Source organism: Rhea americana, unplaced genomic scaffold (assembly GCF_003343005.1).
Source record: "Rhea americana isolate MKP2758 unplaced genomic scaffold, rheAme1 scaffold_233, whole genome shotgun sequence".
NCBI classification, from domain to species: Eukaryota; Metazoa; Chordata; class Aves; order Rheiformes; family Rheidae; genus Rhea; species Rhea americana.
The window spans coordinates 621549-640229 of NW_028186350.1; the positions used below are offsets into that span (position 1 = coordinate 621549).

The 18681-nt window shown below is 40.3% G+C and overlaps 1 protein-coding gene across 1 annotated transcript; it reads right to left on the reverse strand.

The window, feature by feature from the left end:
* Positions 1 to 479: 479 nt before the first annotated feature.
* MINPP1 (multiple inositol-polyphosphate phosphatase 1) lies at positions 480 to 18503 on the reverse strand. The gene is made up of 4 exons (XM_085306148.1): positions 18319 to 18503; positions 17355 to 17452; positions 15642 to 15775; positions 480 to 1600 (listed from the first exon to the last, which is right to left on the reverse strand). The coding sequence occupies exons 1-4, from the start codon at positions 18476 to 18478 to the stop codon at positions 1201 to 1203; spliced, it is 792 nt and encodes a 263-aa protein (XP_085162274.1). The 5' UTR covers positions 18479 to 18503; the 3' UTR covers positions 480 to 1200.
* Positions 18504 to 18681: the final 178 nt, after the last annotated feature.

Consider the following 18681-nt stretch of genomic DNA (forward strand, 5'->3'; position numbering starts at 1 on the left):
CCATCTTTTAGTAGCATGAAAACCTACTTGAAGTGCAGTTGCTCTAAAACACCAATACTTTTATGCAATACATTTCTTTAAAACCAGCTTTGTTTCAAGAACAAGCTAGCAAATCAAAAGTCTAAGGCCTATGTAAGTGATTCCATGTTCAGCGCCTTAAAGCTAGCAAAAGTCAAGTCTTAGCCAGACAGTTATTACAATCTGAAACCTTCTGTCATTTCGGGTTGGCAAAAATCCCGCTCCAAGTAGGAGGCTGGACCGGAGACCTGCAGAGGTCCTGTCCAAGCAGTGCTTCTAGGAAAACTGTCAGCCCTCTAAGAGGGCAAAGATATTCAAAGCCATAACACAGCCTAACCTGAATGCCCTAGCCCCAACCATTTAACACAAGAAATTGATGGTATCAGGTGAAAATACATACCAGATAGCTCAGAGAAACACAGCATCTCAAGAGCTCTTTAAAGGAAGAGTAGCTGAGTGGGTTTTTGGTTTTGTTTTTTATTAAAGAGAATTTACTTACCTCAGTGGCTAACTCGCTATGTTGGATGTGTTGATGCCTGTAAGAATTTCAATTCCTTGACCCTTTTCAGGCAGATAATGTACATAGAAATATTGCAACTCCTCCTGCTTTAAATGCTCAAGACAAGATGTTCGTGCGGTGCTGTCCACACAGAAGATGGGTAGCTGTGGGGAAGGAATACATAGCCTCTTCCTCCTTGATGCTCAAGAAAGGGAGCAAAAAAGTTCTTGTTCACAAGTTTGGATTATCTCATGCCTGCCCTAGGAAAAAAAAAAAGCAACCAAAAACAGCCAGTGCAAAGCAACACTGAATCAGTCTAACCAACTTCAGCTCTGATAAAATGCAAGTTGCCTCAGCTCCTAAATCCATATACTGCATGTTCCTAAGAGGAATGACCTACGAAATTACTTATTCTCACATGTAAACATACAGGCACGCTTTATCTTGCAACACTTATTTGTTACAAAGCAACAACCCTGTTACTGCCATTTGCTTTTGTAATTCTGCTTATGTAATATGCAAACAGTGCGCTTAGCTAACGGAGGCAACCAAATAAGTCATGACCATCAAATCTGCAAGTTTAGAAAGTCACCGCAGCAGCAGCAAATCAAAAGTGCTTGTTCACAAAATCTTTTAAACAGAACTGAGATCTATTTGCACAAAAAACACTCCATTTCCTTTCCTCAAAGTTCATCAGTAGCAGTATTATTATTTTTTGGTAATTCACATTCTTCTTTGAAGTGGCAGTTTTGAAGGATGTCCTTATAATAGTCCTTGAGGTCTGCATAAATAGAGATGGTTTTATTTGAGTGATGAAACGGCAACAACTTTTCATTCAACAGCATCTGCACTTGATACTCTTCTTTAGAGGTATTCACTTGATCACAGTGATAAAGTACAAACACCAGGTTTGCTGCATAAGGCACAATCTGGCCACTGCGAAATTTCCGATGCGTTTGTCTCACGTAATTGTTTGCCCTGAGAGGCTCATCATCTTTGAAGAAGCCCATAAGAGCGAGCAGCGGCTGAAGTGTTTCGGCGTGTCCAATCTGTACAATCACAGGTGAAGAAATGGGCTTCGAACTAAAAAAAAAAACAAACAAAACAGGGGCAAAGGATCAGAAAGGGCCCGTGATTCAAAATGAGCATACCAACATACTGCACGGCAGTCAGTAGCAAAAGCTTGAAGTAGTAGAGTTTGAACTTGGTTTCCTCCGATGCCCTAAAAAAGCCTGTTTGGGAATTTCAGTATATAACAAGCTTTTTCAAAGCATCCAAGTTAAATATAGATCTGTAATACATATTGTAATAAATATAGCCAGAAATGAAGGAATACGGTGAACAAAAGCAAAGACCAGATTCATGGTGTGCACCCATATACCTTGTGCATCTCTCAGACTTCCTGTGTGAACCCAATTACTTGTACCAGTCTCAGTTATGGAAAGCACCAATAACATGTTACCACTAACATACTGGTTTGAGATTAAACATAACATTTTTAAAAATAGCACTGCCTCCTTTCATCAGGAATTAAGAACAGCAAATCCCCAAAGGCCAGTTGCAAGGCTCTGCTAAAACATGAACCAAATGAAACCCTTCATCTTACGTGGCTGGACTTCTTTTCCACTGCTGGCATCTGGGAAGGCATCAGGACACCTTGATAACTTGTAACTCCCATAACTCAAATCCATTGCAAATAAGTATAGCTATTCTCCTAGGTACACACTAGAAGTATAGATTTGCTTTAGTACAACACTATGACTAAAATATAACACAGCTATTCCCAGAATTCTGAGTTTGCATCTAATATAAATTATTAGAGTTAACCATTTTTTTGGTTATTCCCTAGCAAAAGCAAAAAGCATCCAAATGACAAAGCATAACGAACAATTAAGGGAGCTCATTCAGGACATGATACCCTTCACAAAGAAAAATGACTTAGTGTTAAATCACACTCTTTCTCTAGCCTCTCTAAATACTTCAAAAGACTTAGACAATTTTTAAGTCATCTTAATAAGTTTCTGCTTAAACTAATACAAGGTGCGCTGGTGAAAAGACTGCAAACTGTCACCTTCTTCAACCTGAGAAGTTTTCAAAGTTTGCAGCATTTTTACTAAATAGAAGATTAAAAAACTTTTTTCAACTGCTGTAATAAAGCATAGGTGACAATTCAGTTTCAAGACATAAATCAAGTCTAATCACAAAATTACTGGCACATTAACAAACTACACTAAACGCTGCTACCCTTGCTGATTTAACATGAAAACTACTTCCCCCCTTGCCACACCACCACCAAAGCAGAATTTTAAGGAGAGTTTTTCTTGCCTATGCCTACGACCACCAATACTTTAAACTGTGTATCGTGCTAAAACAAGAATCACATTTTGATAACAAAATACTCCCAGTTATTGTTTTGTTTAGTAACATGGTGTATCTGTTCGAAGAGTATATTAGCAGTATACTTCCATACCAAAGGCTAGACTGAAATCAGGAGAGAAAACAGCTTTCCCTCTGCAAATTACTAGTTCAAGTTATAAACACAGCTACTGCTATCACTGACTTCTGCCAATTAAGCCAACGATTCACATCACTAACACGGCTTAAAACCAAGACAGTTTGTTGGACAACAGGTTACACACTGTTCGACCAAAGGAAAGGTAACAGTTGGCTTGCTGTATGAGGAAGCATCAGCCAAGAGGAATATCTGCCCCTTGCTCTTAAGGGAGGAGGATGTATTCTTGGCACCATCTCCAGATGGCTCTCCCAGGTCACTCCAGGACGTGTAAATACACGTTTAGCTTTCCTGAGACAAAAGGTGACGTCTAGTAACACCCCTGCTCAGTATGGGCCAGGAAAGTCCACCCACAGATCAGGCACATCTTGATTGGTCTGAAAAGGAGGTGTCTCCTCTGCCTGAACCTAAAGTCTGAAGCAACTGAAAAATGGTTAACTGAGGGACTTACCTGCAGATAAGAACTTTTTTCAGATAAGCAGTATTTTAGTGCGAGTACATGACGGGTTCTACATTACTGGTTCCATATAGCCACAGTGTTTGTGCAGTCTGAAATACATCTTGCACAGTCCTGCTCCCTGGAGAGCCTACACTCTTTTGACTATACTCCTTAGACATGTTCATGCATATACACACATACTCCCCCCACCCTTAGGCAAAATGTATTTTGCAAAAACCAAACCAAACCAAAAAAAACCCACCCACCCCCAAAGCCCCCAGGAACCTACATCTATTTGCTATTCCAAAAAAAGCTAAAAGAAGCACTTTTGTATGGAGGATATTACGCTTCTTTCACCTCATACCTTTGCTGCACCGCGAGGTATGCATTTACATCAAGTGCCTCACACTTCAGCCCTTCTTCTAGCTCCTCTAAAATCAGAGATTCTGGCTGCATCTCTCCTCTTTTATTTATAACCTTCCCACTCTAATTCCTTTGTTTTAAAGTTGTTAAGTTTTTGGATCCTTTGACCCTTTTCCCCTTCCCTTCCATTCTTTGTTCCCTCCTTATTCTTTTCATTGAATTCATTTCGATCCTCCCCCACCACCAAGCTTCAGGAAGTCTTTTTAGGTTTGACATCCCTCCTGTCAATCAACAAATAGGAACAAAAAGTAAAAACAGATGCCTAGAGAAGAAGAGAAGACAACCACTGGAACGGGATACTTTTCTGGCCTCCTACAGTTTCCAGCTTAAGAGATTTCCTGGGCCAGATGGGGCTTCTTTGTATGGAGGAACTCTCAATGAATCTTGCTTCCAAAAACTTGCCAAGTCTCCCCTTGAAGCTCCTAGAATTCACAACATCCTGTGGCAAGGAATTTCGCAGCTTCATACATTGCTTTCTAGCTAGCTCTTAATTTTTCTGTTTGAAGAGGTCACCTACAATTTGATCCTTTTTACTCATAACTTCGCAGTCGTCTTCTCTCCAAGTCAATAAAACCTAACTGAGTAATTTCAGAACATTGTCACTTTTTTCCAGCTCAGCTATAACCTTTTGAAGATCAGAATATAGGAAATGCATGGAATTCAAGACATTAAGCCACCTCTCAAATGCATACTACACCCATGAAGCTGTCTGTTGTTTTCTTAAATCAGAGCTTTTTATATCTTTTCTAGTTTGTCTGMAGAAGTTATTTCCGGAGAACTATCATAACCTCAAAATTTCACTCCTGAGCAGTAATAGCTATCTCTGATCATACTTGACAGACTAAGATCACTCTTCTTATGTGCATCGCTTCACAGATGTGTCCATCTGCAAGTTTCAAGCCAAGTTAGTCTCATAAGGTCTTTCTACAATTCACCCTGGTTAAAAAAATTTACTTATCTGCCCTGAATAAATATGCTACATTTGCATTACCATTTGACTGCTCATTTCTCTCTCCATCAATTACAATACACTGAACAGTCCTGATCCTTGCAGACCAACACCAGTGACCTGCCTCTGCTATGAAAACCAACCAGTCCCACCCTTCATTTCCTATCTTTTTGTTCACTGTTTACCCACCTACTGACCTCCCCCCCCTTAACCCAGGGTGGCTCATTTTTTCATAAGGAAACCTGCTGAAAGAGTTTTGGAAATCTAACAGACTGTATTAACTCAGATTACCCTATTTGTACGCTTGCTGATCCTTCTCAAGAGCTCCAAGAGATGCTTCCCTTTAGAAGGGCCATACTGGCACTACCCAGGTATATCACATCCATCAAGGAACTTATAGATGGTAGYCTGAATTATTATTTCCACTAGATCAGCTGGTATGGACCACAGGCACAGATATACCAGCCCCTAGAAGCTTCTTGATTAAAACCACCATAAACCTGTTGTTATTTCAGCTATTTCATTCAAGTTCTTTTAGCACTCTGAGGTGAACGTCATCCAGGCTTAGCAARCTATTACTTTGCATTTTGACCTAACTGCCCTTAAATCAGCCCTTATACATATGCTTGCTTTCAAATGGGCTGGGTTTTAACCTTAAAATTTACTAAACAGGAAGCTATTGTCAATGTACTGCTGGAGTCTCCAAAAGAAGTGTCACAAAGTACAAGGGCATTATTCACTCCACAGTCAGGTAGATTACATCCCATCAAATTAATAACAAAAGATTGAGAGATGCTAAGGAAAAGAATAGATTTAATATCCTGGCCATGTGTGCTGACTTCACAGCAAGATTTGGCTTTACCTTCTAGTTGATGCTAGCAGGAATTTTAGAATGGAAGTAAATAACACATACACACACACAAAAAAACATGATTAACTTAATTAAGAGAGCAGCAAAACATGTGTTTCCAGAAGAGAAGACATGTTATAGCATATACACACACAAGCGCTCTAAAGAACAAGGAAAGAACACCTGAGTTTATTTACACTTTTTTAGTCTCCTGAAAGCCTAATGGCAACAGGTCAAACCACTTTGGAGAAGGAAGACTGAAATCTCTCCCACTCACAACCATCCCACTATACTGTTTTCATAAGGATTAAGAGTTTCCTTATATGATACACAGCCAAGTTTTTGCTAGTCTCCTTAATGCAATATGCTTGAAAGCCTGCTTGGTTTCTCACCAATGCCAGATCCTGGATTTCTGTTTAAGACTGCTGAAGCACCCTCTGTTCAGTGTCTGCACTCATCACTCTAGTTTAGATTAAAGTTTCATATCATACAGTAATGACCATAAAAATGACGATCAAGGTTAAAACAGCAATAGCACCACTTTTAATTATGGGAAATCGGTACAAGATTGGCTGCCCCAGGCATGGGCACAGACAAAGGTTAGAGTTGCTCATACAGTGCTGATAAATTCAAACTGGGAGCACATAATTCAATCAGTAGAATACTGATAAATTCAAAACAGTAGCACAAGCTAATAAAATATTAAACCAAAGGCCTAAAACTTCCATGTTTAATCTCTGTTATGAAAGATTCATGACTCAGCATTACATAACGGTGTCGGACAAAATTCTCAATGTCCTACTTGAGCAACTGATAATACTTGAATTAACTTTTTYTTCTTGTAGTAAACAGCTATGGAAAGCATACTGATCACTAAAAAGAAACCTCATTTCCAACCTAAAAGTGAGACGAAGAGACTGTGCATGAAACTTCGCCATACAATATTAACTGCTTGTCTGAAAATTCTTGCTGGCTACTGGTTTCATATTTGTTTTATGGGACATTTGGAAACAAGTAGAAGTGGCTGCCACTAAGCAGAACACGCAACAGAGTTCATTCAAGAGATGTGTGCATTTCAGCTGTAACTTTCTAAGAAAATCTTACTACAGTTAAAAATGGAGCAGTYTTTCTGAATATTGCCCAGCACAGCCCCCAAAAGTTAAGTCTCAGCCTGCTATAGCAGCACTATGGAGAAGCACGGATGTGTGACTTATTGTACAGGCCAGTTCTAGTGCTTCCTGATCCCTGCAGACTTGGGTTTAACCCTGAACCTTCTGCAGCTTCAACAGGGGATTCATTCCTACTTTTTCAGGACTACTGATACGTAGCCTCAGATATGGAAGAAATTCACTTTCTTTTAACCAAAGTTTATTTCCTAAGCACTGAAATAACTTTCAGCTAGAGATAACCAAAACAACAAGAGATAATGGGATGAAAAGAAACATATCCTACAGTAAAACTTACCTGGCCAACCTTCAAACAGCACCTTCTCACTTAAGGTAAAGATCCCTCTGAGAACTTCAAAGAAGAGAAGTTTAAACTTTGTTGTTTAACAGTTGTTAAATTACATTGTCCTTTCTCCCTCTGATAGGAGGGGTTTTTTTCAGGAGGGTTCTGGCTCTCCATTTTCAGCTACTGAATGAATTCTCTTCTCTTCCTACCTCCCCGAGTGAAATATTCTGGGAAAATGGACAGAGGAACCCTAGATCTGCAAGGGAACAGCAGAGGTCAAGGAACGTGGCGTTACGAGCTGGGACTCGGAGCATAGTAGAAACACCGAACAGTGTTGCTGCTCACAGTGTATTGCCAGCGGGAAGAAGAAAATAAATCTGCTAAAGGGTATTAAGAACTCCTGTGTCAAAAATTCTACCTTAAATGGCAGAACAACAGAAGCCAGTTGTGCACACTAGTTTCCAAAATCAGTACCAACACAACAGTACATCCCCACAAATGCTGACAAGAGCAACATTTTCTTCCTTTCCAAACCAGGACATGGTAAAGGTGAACTTGGAAAGGGGATAAAAACACGCAAAATTAATTTAAAACCCTGATTAAAAGGTCGTAGCTCTTATCCAGTCCCACATGAGTTAATCACCCAAAGATACCTAGGTTTGTCTGCATTTAGCTTCTTAACTGCAGTTTCAAATGCTCCCTTCTGAAAGGATCAACCTCTTAAATTCTTAAAGACTTCAGAAAATTAAATACATCATGGTCTCAGATTGGGTGCTGATGCTAAATGTTGCTCCATTCTTATAAGCTAAAAACAAATCATATCAAGAAGGTCACTGCACTTGATCACTGCATTTATCAAACCCTTACTGCCCAAGGTAAGGTTAGATACTGGTCAGACCAGTTCATTTATATGTTAGTTGTCTAGGTATTCTTTTGCCCCCACCCTCCTTTTTTTCTAAAAAAATTCTTTAGATAAAAGGATATTGATTCTATAAAAATTGCTGAGCTATCTTTTCAGAGCAGTTCTAAGTAAGCAAGTATTAGGTAATTAAATTGAGATTATCTACATTCTGGAAAGTTTGAAGGGCACAGACAATAATTTATATGCCACGTCCTAGGCAAATGAACGAAAAGACATGCCGTTCCAGGGGCTATTCTCTTAACCCGACTGCCCAGGTATGTGGCAGAAGTCAGCAAACACACATGCACACTTCAGAAATTCAGACACTGTCGTGCCACTGAACTGAACGTGCTGCAAGGACCTTGAGAAAATCACGTAATTCTATCTCATGGCTCTCCTTGGTTTCCTCAAAAGTACTCTTTAATCATGTCAGAAGTCCCATCTTTCAAAGATGGAGCTATCAAAACAAGTGTACAATACAGTATAAAGAAATTCCCAGGTCAAGCTGTCTGAGGTGTTTACCAGTGAAAGTCATCTCTTTCTCTGATTACCTGGAAATGAAGACACAACCTGCCTATTTTTAAGTGTGCAGATACTAGCTTTATGGTCTACTAAACTGCAGAGCTGGCACTTTATTCTGTAAATACCTGAACATCTTATTAGAGAGATCAGTTCACCCATCAGATGCACACGGTCTGTTCTTCTCTTTGAACAGATACACTGGAAATCAAACAGCTCTTTATCTTGGTAAATTATATATCACTCTGCTGTTAGTAGATTAGGTGACAATCATCCACTGCAGAAGCTTTCACTGGAGGCTTTTCCAAAGCCCAAAAAAGCAAGGGAATGTGGTGAGGACACCTCATGTGGACCTATACAAAGCCACACGGAGTCACCTGCCACCTGTTTGCTCTCTAGGACAGGGACTCTTTGGGGAGTGCAATACAGACACTTCTGATCTGGTTCTGCAAGAGCCATTTCATACCGTAAAGTTACCCCTTGTAATATAAATCTGGCTGTAAAATGCTTTGCATATCAAATAATGTAAATCACATGCTTGAAATACTACATCTACATATGATAGCCCAGGGTCTCCTTTTGAGCTACTTTGTGGGTCAGTGGGTGATCAAATGCACCGGTTTACAGCACCAGAAAGGGATGCAGGATGTCTTCAACCTGCTGATGCACTCGGAGAACCAAGACCCTGCACTCTGGAAACACGGGATTCCAGCACTAACCAAGAAGTTTTGATAAAAGAAACAACTAAAGGATTTTGATCTGCACAAAGATTTTTATACAGCAATTATATCATTTCCTCTGAATATGTGGAAACTCTTTTGCTCTGTTCCCTTTGTACTTACTACAACAGGAAAGTTTTGAACAGTTAATTGTTTCTAGATCGTATGTGACTTCTTGTATGCTGAATCATAGTTTTGAAAGAAACAACTAGGACATAGTTATTTACTACTGAACAACTACATAAAATTTGGCAATTTTGTTGTGAACTAAACTGCAAAGAGGAAAGCAAATTATGTAAAATATTAAAAGCTAACAATAAATCGGGAAGGGAGAATGTTTAAATTATGGCTTTGCCTAGTACAGCTACAAAGCTCACAKTCACTGGATCTTGGAGTAAGTTCAATTAGTCTTTTTTTAAGTACTTAGAACCTGCACACTTTCAGAGGAAACCATCAAGTATTTTGCAATATGTATATGCAGCTAGTTTAGTATTTTTAATCATTAGCCAAGTACTTTGAATACTGAGATGACTGCACAAAGAGCACCATCTCAATCCATCTAAATCGTTTGGCCAGCACAAATGAAAAGAGGTATTTTCACGTTCTCTTTCAAGAGCAAAAAGGAACGAAGTGTTTGATATTTGAAGCTAGAAGTCTAAGGTAGTTTAATGAATATCAGATATCCTTAAAATACGCCACAACCAATCTTCAAACCTGCCCTTGGCCAACTATAAAAATAGAGTAATATCAGCAGCTACGTAAGATTAGCATCTCCCTATTGCATTGACTACCAAAACATCACTTCTCATCAATACCCACAGCAGTCCCAAACCACAAACCTAGGCTGACCTAGAAAACTCACAAAAATCTGAAGCTGCAAAACTATGCACACCTTAATCTGTTCCATGAGCAGCGTACTGGTTTTCCTACAGATTGATGCTCCATGTTGCAGTAATAGTAGCTTCCTTCTGTAACTTCAGCAATCTCCCCCTTCCTCATCCCTCAGCATTCCAGCTCTCCCAACCAGGCAAGAAGTCAGTGAGCAACGCGGTTGAGGTGGCAATCTTGGCAGTCCCCTGCAACGCACAGGACATACCTTACCTGAGGAGGGACGGGGAGGTCCATCAAGCCCAAGCTTCCTTCCTCTGCTTTGCTGCTGATTCACATGATCTATAGGGGCTCTCTAGTCTACTCTAAACTTTCCAAAAAGAAAGGAGAACTTGGACCAAAAATAAGGTGCTGTAAGTAAATCTGCCCCTCTCAAATTTCCAGAATAAAACAGCCAATAACAAATCAACGTTAAACACTAAAGGTGTTCTCTAAGCCTACTGTGATCTTTGGCCAACAGATTCACAATTGCTAGGGCAATCAAGGAAAAAGGGAAGACAAGATTCAGATTTGGCTGTGTTATTCCTACAGTCTGTACCATCAGCATTATTTGGTGTGGAGGGGAGGAGGGAAATCGTAATAGGTTAGGATCACTAACTGTCCACAAATTGCACAGCTCATATTGAAGTAAAAAAACATATCAAATCCTTGAAGAATGTACCAAAGCAATATAACCTATCTTAGCACTTGTGGGGGTCCAGACACTGCTCTTCACTGGTGCTTCTGGATGCCTCTGGTTCCAGACAAGGTCAACACGGATAGATCCCCTCCATTACCTTCGCAGTATGCAGCAGCAAGGACAGGAGACATGCTGTGGCAAACAGATGTGTCTCAAAGAACTCAAGCTTCTTATTAGGTAAGGTGCTATTCACTGATTGCTCCTCTACATCCTGCCATAAATAGCACTGCTCCGGAAAACTGGACACCCTCTATCCTCTAAACAAATCCTCTATCTGTTTAAGCAAATGATGACTGGCAAGAGCGGCCTTTCAAGGGTTCTTCCATACTAGCACAATGCCAAGTGGACATGCATGCATGTGTTGTCATCTCGCAACCTTACCAACATAATGAAGAGTAAGGGTAATTTCAGTAAGGTCTAGGTTCTAGTGGAAGAAACACCAGTTTGCGGAAGACGAGCTCCTCATCAGCTTCTCTGCAACATAGTTACATAGCTTGACTATTCTGCCCATAACCATGGATCCTATTCCATAACCATAGATCCTTTTCCACAACAAGACAACCTGAATAAAATTGTTTTGTCTTCACAAAGTGCTCTATAGACTCAGGCAACTGCCTGATTATGCCATTTTGGTAAAACAAATCACCTGGTTTAACATGATATTAAACTCCTCTTGATAATTTTTCTTTTTTTTTTTAATTAAGAAACTTTTTACGTACAAGATAGTCCTGCTAGTGCAACTAATGAGGTCTCCATCTTTCCCTAGAAATGTGAACACTACATTTACCATCAGACAGGCAAGAAGGTTGGGAGGACAAGGAGGACAGCGGTCCTGGAAGGCTCACTGCAACTATTGTGAGGTCCCAAGGAAGAGATGCTTTTTACTTAAGAATTAACCTTTACTAGACATTGATAACAAAAGCAAGCACAAAGTGAAAATCCCTTTCATAGCCTTCAAAAACACCTTGCTGTACTGCAAGATCTATGTAGAAGAGGCTATTGGTACTTTAAATTAGCTATTTCCATTGGGATTGATATGACAGAAGAGCAAGCAAACAGAAATGCTCACCAGTCTGCTTTTGAATAGCCCAATCTAAACTTTCCAAAAAGAAAGAACCTGGACCAAAAAATAAGGTGCTGTAAGTAAATCTGTCCCTCTCAAATTTCCATAACAAAACAGCCAATAACAAATCAACATTAAACACAGCTAAACTGAAGCAATATTCGACTGAAAGACATTCCATCATCATAGAGGTTGATTTTCTGAATAATGAACTGCTGCAGAAACACTTTACCAATTGCCTTAAAGCTGCACTACACCATTAAAAAGACACGTATGTACACATACATGCACAACCAAACATTTTGTAGTGTTATAAAGTTTAACGTGCGTGCCTTTTCATTCTCAGCCGTAGTCAGGATAAGTCCCTCTAAGTGATAAAGCATCAGTTGCACCTCCACTCTCTAGATCACAAGAGATGCAAGCTGTTCTAATCAATTGGCAGTGGCAGATCTCTACTTCCTTTTAAATGCACCAGGTTACGTGATTCAGATTATGCTCAGTCTTCGGTGCTTTAAGACTGCCCTCTTACGTTGCAGGATGGACTTGCATGCTCTTCTTGTACAAGGCAAAACACTTTGCAAGCGTTCATTTACCGTTCAGGAAGACACACAATTCCATGCAATTCTYATGCAATTCCAAATTTCACAAGATTTTTAGTGTCCCCATTCTTTCCATAGGTTTATGAACTTGCTATCTGCTTCCTTCTGCAACTTAAGAGCTGAACTTCTAAGGCTAGAGCCAACAGACAGGATGAAACTGTCTTGGTGCTTCAGCGTCCTGCCTCCAACATCTGCTCTTTCCTAAGGAGTCCACCTTATAACTTAAGGACTGCTGAGCTAGTTCTCAATAACTCAGGAGTACAGATACTGATTTTGTCAACTACTGTATATTTCTGTCAAACTCAACTGGATATAAGATATCCCTGCAAGACACGGCTTTCTGACTAGGGTATATAAGGATTGAAACCTGTAAGGCTGTCACTGCTCAAAGAGTAAAGACACTAAAAGCAAACAAATTTGAAAAGATCATTCTCCTCACCTGAGTCAAGCTACATTAAGAACTCATTCTTCAGATTTCAGAAGGACAGAGGGGTTTTATGGCTCCTGCTTGTCTTTCTTTTAACCTTTTATTTCTCTGCCCACTCCCAGTTCTTATTTTCTGTATTCGTTTTACTAGCACAGAGATAGACATAACACATGACAGGGGCAATCACAGCAGTGCGCTTGACAGTCTGTTCACAGTTTGGCGTTGAAGACCTGTGGCTAAATATATTTTTTTATTTAGCTCCCTAGTAGGCTGCAGAAAGGATGCAGTGAAGACCATTATTTAAAGGATAATCTAATATAACCACAGTTTTGACTCCTCCACTRTTGAAATGAGGGGGATCACAGAATCCTAGACTGGCCTTAAATTTCCAAGAACCCAAGCGATCATTTCACAGTAGAATTTCTTAAGCCAGCTTGGCTGCAGGAGAGGTTCCTGTCCCCAACCATTTCTTCCTGCCCATCTTTCATTCACAGCAACTCCTCCCCAAAGCCAAACTCAGTGTTTGCAACCATCCACTTCGAACCCGTTCATGGCAAAATAAGCAGAGTTGTCTTCGTGCTGGCTGGCATATGACACATCAGGTTCAGAAAGACCACTGAACAGTGCTGCCACACAAYGTAGCAGTCCCATACGCTCCGTCCTCAGCTCTCATTTCCAACCCCGTGCAGCTCCCTCCCCACTGGAGCCGGATCAAGGAGCTGGTCTGGATGAAAGCCTTGCAAGCAGGGACTGGGAGGCACACATTRGGTTAGCAGCAAGTCACATCACGCTCCAGTCTGATTTCCCACGCCATCACGCTGGTATTTGCTCAAAGCACAAGGCAAAAAAAATCAATAAGCAGATATGACAGGCAGAAGCTTGAATACATGAAAAACGGACAAATTTCTACTCCAGTTTCTCATATTAGCCCATTTACCATGCAGTATTGCGGCAGGTTTCTGTAAAGGCTGACAAATTCATTCCAACTGATTTTATTCCAAGTTCCACGTAAACCTCAAAAGGCAAAAGTTAAATGCATTTAACTTCTCACATACTGAGCTGATACTGTCAAAATTAAACTCAGTCCGATTTTCCAGGTGAACCCCAAAAGTAACTTTAAGATGCACAGTACTTAAAAGAACTAAGTATTAAGTCAGTTAAAATGTAATTCTCAAACTTGTGTATCACTGTTAATGTCTACGTTAGATCCTCCTCGCTCAGGAAATCATTTTAAGGAACACAGCTTCTTTGAATGTCTTCTCTGCTGCTGCTAAAAATCAACTTTATGAATTACTCCTGTATTCCAAAATATGATTGCTACTTCTAATTTTAGTCTGACAACTAAAAGGAAAATACTGTTTTTAAATAGGTTACTAAGTTTTTTTTTAAAAAAAAAACAAAATCATTCTAAGTAGCCTGGAGCATCGATGAGTAGTACTTTCGTTTCTGAAAATTTTAAAATCTGTTAATATCATTCTGCTTAGCGTTATGTAGATCCACTTTAATATACTGAATATAGAAGTGAAGTCCCAAGGATGCTAGGAATGCACAAAGATCCACCACATGTAACTGATGCTTACATTTTAACATCAAAGCTGAATTTGCTGGTTATAAGTTAGTTACTTAAAAAATGGTTTCTACCAGGTATTTAAAGGCACAATATGTATACAGTCTGACTATCTTGATTTTATATACTTTTATAAACATTTCCACACTTACCTGCTAAAGTATTAATAAAGTCATAGTTTGGCGACTGATCACATGGATTAATTCCTCAATTTGCATTGAGGAACACTCACATGAATTATATAAATCAATCCTCATATGAGCACACTGAGTTTGAGCCAAAAGCAGCTCTCAAAAAATTAGATAACCAACACGTGGAAGTACATGCACGTACTTCTGCGACATAAAAGTGTCCCATTCTGTAATCCTACTGAYGCCTTTGTTTTTTCTATTGTTTTCTCCATGCCATAATATATCCTTAAGTTTCATTTCCATTTCAGTTCTCCCCATCATATGGATTCACACAGGTCAAGATCAAGACCAAACAGATATTGAATCACTACTGTTGACTGACATCAGCCAGTGAAGAAGGCAGGTTTGCTATGACAGCTCAGCCCTCTTGGATGCTGCAACACTCAGCTCAGGTCTAGAGTCACTAAGTGTTTGGATCAGTCTGGAAGGATATTTATCTAGAATTTCATTTCAGCACCTTTAGCCTGAAAAGAGAGCTTTAATAGCACAATAGACTCCAAACAAACATATGTAGAAAGAAGGCAAGGTTTCTATAAATATCATGAGGATTTTTTCATCCCAGAGTCTTCTGCTTTATCACAGAACTTTTTATTTAAAATGCCCTTGTTTTAAAAAGTTAATTGTTTTARCACAACTGACCAAGTGAAGAACACCGTTATTGGACGCAGCAGCTGGCTGCCCCTTGAAAGCCTGCATGGATCAATAGGTTAAAACAGGGAAACAAACTAGCTGGGTACAAAGAGYATCAACAGAGCAAAAAGCATGTTTTTAGAGTAATATTGCTCTATCAAAGGTTAGAGTCCCTCTATTACAAACTCTTCTAAYTGAGCTCAACCATTCAGTTATCTTTGGAAGTGAAATGCTTAACTTCTATTCACATTAAATCCAACTCAAGATCAACCACAGAAAGCTTCCAGTCACAGCCCAAAAACTTTTTTTTATTTACCTTTTGCTCTCTTCCATCGCTTTGTCCAATTCCTGGAAAATATCTTGGAATAAATTRCAGCTGGAGCGACTATTGATGTCATAGCCATATCCTCTCTTCCAGTACTGCTTCAGGTCATTCAGATATTCCAGTACCTGCAGTTACACAGTTCAAAAGTTTTTATTATTGCACAGAGGAAAATAAAAATACAATGAGGAACAAGGACATTTCAGCATGAAATCAGCAACTCTTTRACAAAAATAAAAATTGAGGTTCCAGCTCAAACAGCTTCTGCTATGTGCTGCATAAAAGAGAMACAACAGATAAAAGATCCATCAAGTTCAGCATCTTGTCTCTAAACATGCTCRTAACCAGGCCTAGAGAAGAGACTACATACGTTTTCCCAGGCTCCAATAATTTTCAGGTTAGGACTTTGAGSCCACCAAGGTGGTTTTCTACAAATTCAGTAGACCTCAGTGAATTCTCTCCAACAAATTCATCCAATCTGCCCTTTGAACTCATACCAAGTTTCAGCATTTGCAAGTTCCTGCAGCCTGGCTACACACTGTGTAAAAAGCAATGTTTGTTGTGAACCCATGTCCTGCTGGCTTTGTTTGGTTACAGTACGTGACAAGACAGAACAAAATGATCACTACCCACCAGTTCYGTATCATTTCTGATTTCGTAGTTGAAAACATTTTTTATGGTCCAAGATCCTTAGCTTAGTCATTCTTCAAATGGAAGCAATGCCACACCTTCAATGACATTTTGGTCAAACTCTATCCTTTTTAAGATATGAGAGACCAAAACTGCACACATCTCAAAAAGATGGAAGCATACCTTGGATTTATGCAGCAGTACGGTGATGCTCCCCTTGTTATTCTCCTTTTCTAGCAATTCCTAGCATCAAAGGTGTGGTGTTGTTTTTTTTTGTTTGTTTTTGTTTTTTTTAAAATGAGCTGTAACTGAACTGACATTTTCATGGATCAATAGCACCAAAAAAATCTCACTCTTAAGGGCCAAAATGGATCTCAGAGYCCATCAAATCACATGTGAAGTTTCAACTTCTTATCCCACACTCATCGCTTTACTTTCCTACTSTGAACACCATCTGTCATTATATTGCTGGGTCATTCAGTCTCATAAGGTCCTTCTGCAAGGCTTCTCAACCACCCCACATCCGTAATACCCTGCGCAACTTTGTATAACCAGCAAACTTTCCCACCTCACTGTTAATTTTTAACTCGCTGTTATTTATGAACATACTGAGCAGCACAGGTCTCTGTTGGGTCCTGGAGCCCTTTTTAAAAAAAAAAAAAAAGAAAGAAAGGGGGGAAGGAGGGAAGGGGGGTCTTGGAGGGCCTAGAAGACCTCATCTGCTGTCCTCTAACGCTCAAGAATCAAGGCGTTTTATCATACGAGACCCTTAAATATGAAACAGAGCTGTCCAAGGCACTTCTAAAGTTACAGGAAAAGAAAGCATTATATGAGTTAAGCACAACAGTAAAAGACCATTTTAATCAGGACGAATCAAGGCTACAGCAGTATTTAATTCTCTTGCTGTTTGATTAATCCAGAGCTCTTTGGAGACCAGACAAAGCGCTTCATTAATTTGAAGAATAACAGACCCAGAACTTAATAATTATTATTTGCACAGTTGGAAGTTGTATCTGAACACTAAGCCGCTTTTTAAATGTTTCTCAAATATCTCTCCCCTTAACATTCAGCACCTACCTTGGCATCCTCCTCACTGAAGAGCGAACACCATGGGGAGGTCACATTTCTTATTGCCAACTCATATGAGCAGGCGAGAAAAGCCACTTGAATGAGATCTGCAATAAATCCAAGAAGCATGCAAAAGATGAACAACTGCGACAGAACTAATAACTTTCTCCCAATTTTCCCCTAAGATGAGAGGTAACCGAAATCTAATGATGAAAACAACCAGTGTGATCCAATAAATAATTGCTTGTCCAAAGGCCACACACTAAAAATAAACAGTTTTCCACAACAGAATTAAATGTGCAGAACCCAAATTTTGCTTTGCAAGCTTTTCATATTACAYTGGGGCACACAAAAAGAAAAATCGTATCGAATGCTATACATCTGCTGATGCATGGGCTACAGGTACTGACTGTTAATGTATCTTGATCACCGTAAAAGACAGAAGAGGCGATACAGGCAAGATGTGTCTGCTCGGGGCAGGCCTGTCTTTGATTGCCACTACTCAGCCCCCACATTATGGGGTGAATATGAACAGCCGCATCCTGCAGCTTCAGCTTTGCATCTTTAAGGGAACGCTTGTAACCCCAATCAAGAGCGGCGCCTATCTCGAAGTTTAACCTCGGGATAAACACAGGGAAACCTGGCACTTCTGGACAAGCCAAGTTACAACACGGACGCAAAAGCCACGCGTACCGTCCAAGAGAGAATCAAGAGAGTAACTTATTTGCAGCCTTCAAAACAAAGTCCCGGTCACGCTCACTACAGCGAGACTCTTTCAGAGGCGTTTTCCTTCCGAGCACTAGGCAACAAGCACACATTATCGCACCAATATACATCCGCAACCTCATATGGCTAATACCTTACGCTCGCTTCTGTAATTTCCTGCGCGTGTTAAACTAACTTCCCGTACCCACGGAGCGTCCGTTTTCACACGGACACAGAACGGGAGCGACCTGAAACAGGCTGCCTTTACCTGCGTTCAACTCGTCCACCGGCAAACACAAAACGCTTGCTACCTTCTCCAAAACCTGCCTCATCTCCGGACCTTCCTTGAAGGCATCCACCTGATGCATTGCTGTATCGTTCTCCTCCACGAAGGCCACGAACTTCTGGCAGTGATCAAAAAACCGCATTAAGGAATCGTTAATCTCGATCTCGGCTTCTGGAAAGGGAAGAGGGGAGAAATCCTTGTCAGCGCGCTCGCAGAGTTAAGAGGGAGCGGGGCAAGCGGAGAGGGGCGCGGAGGTGGGGACGAGCCGGCGGGAGGGCGCAGAGCCCGCGCGGCGCCAGCCGGGGGTCGGGGAGCCGCGACCGAGACCCGCGCTGCGGCGGGCGG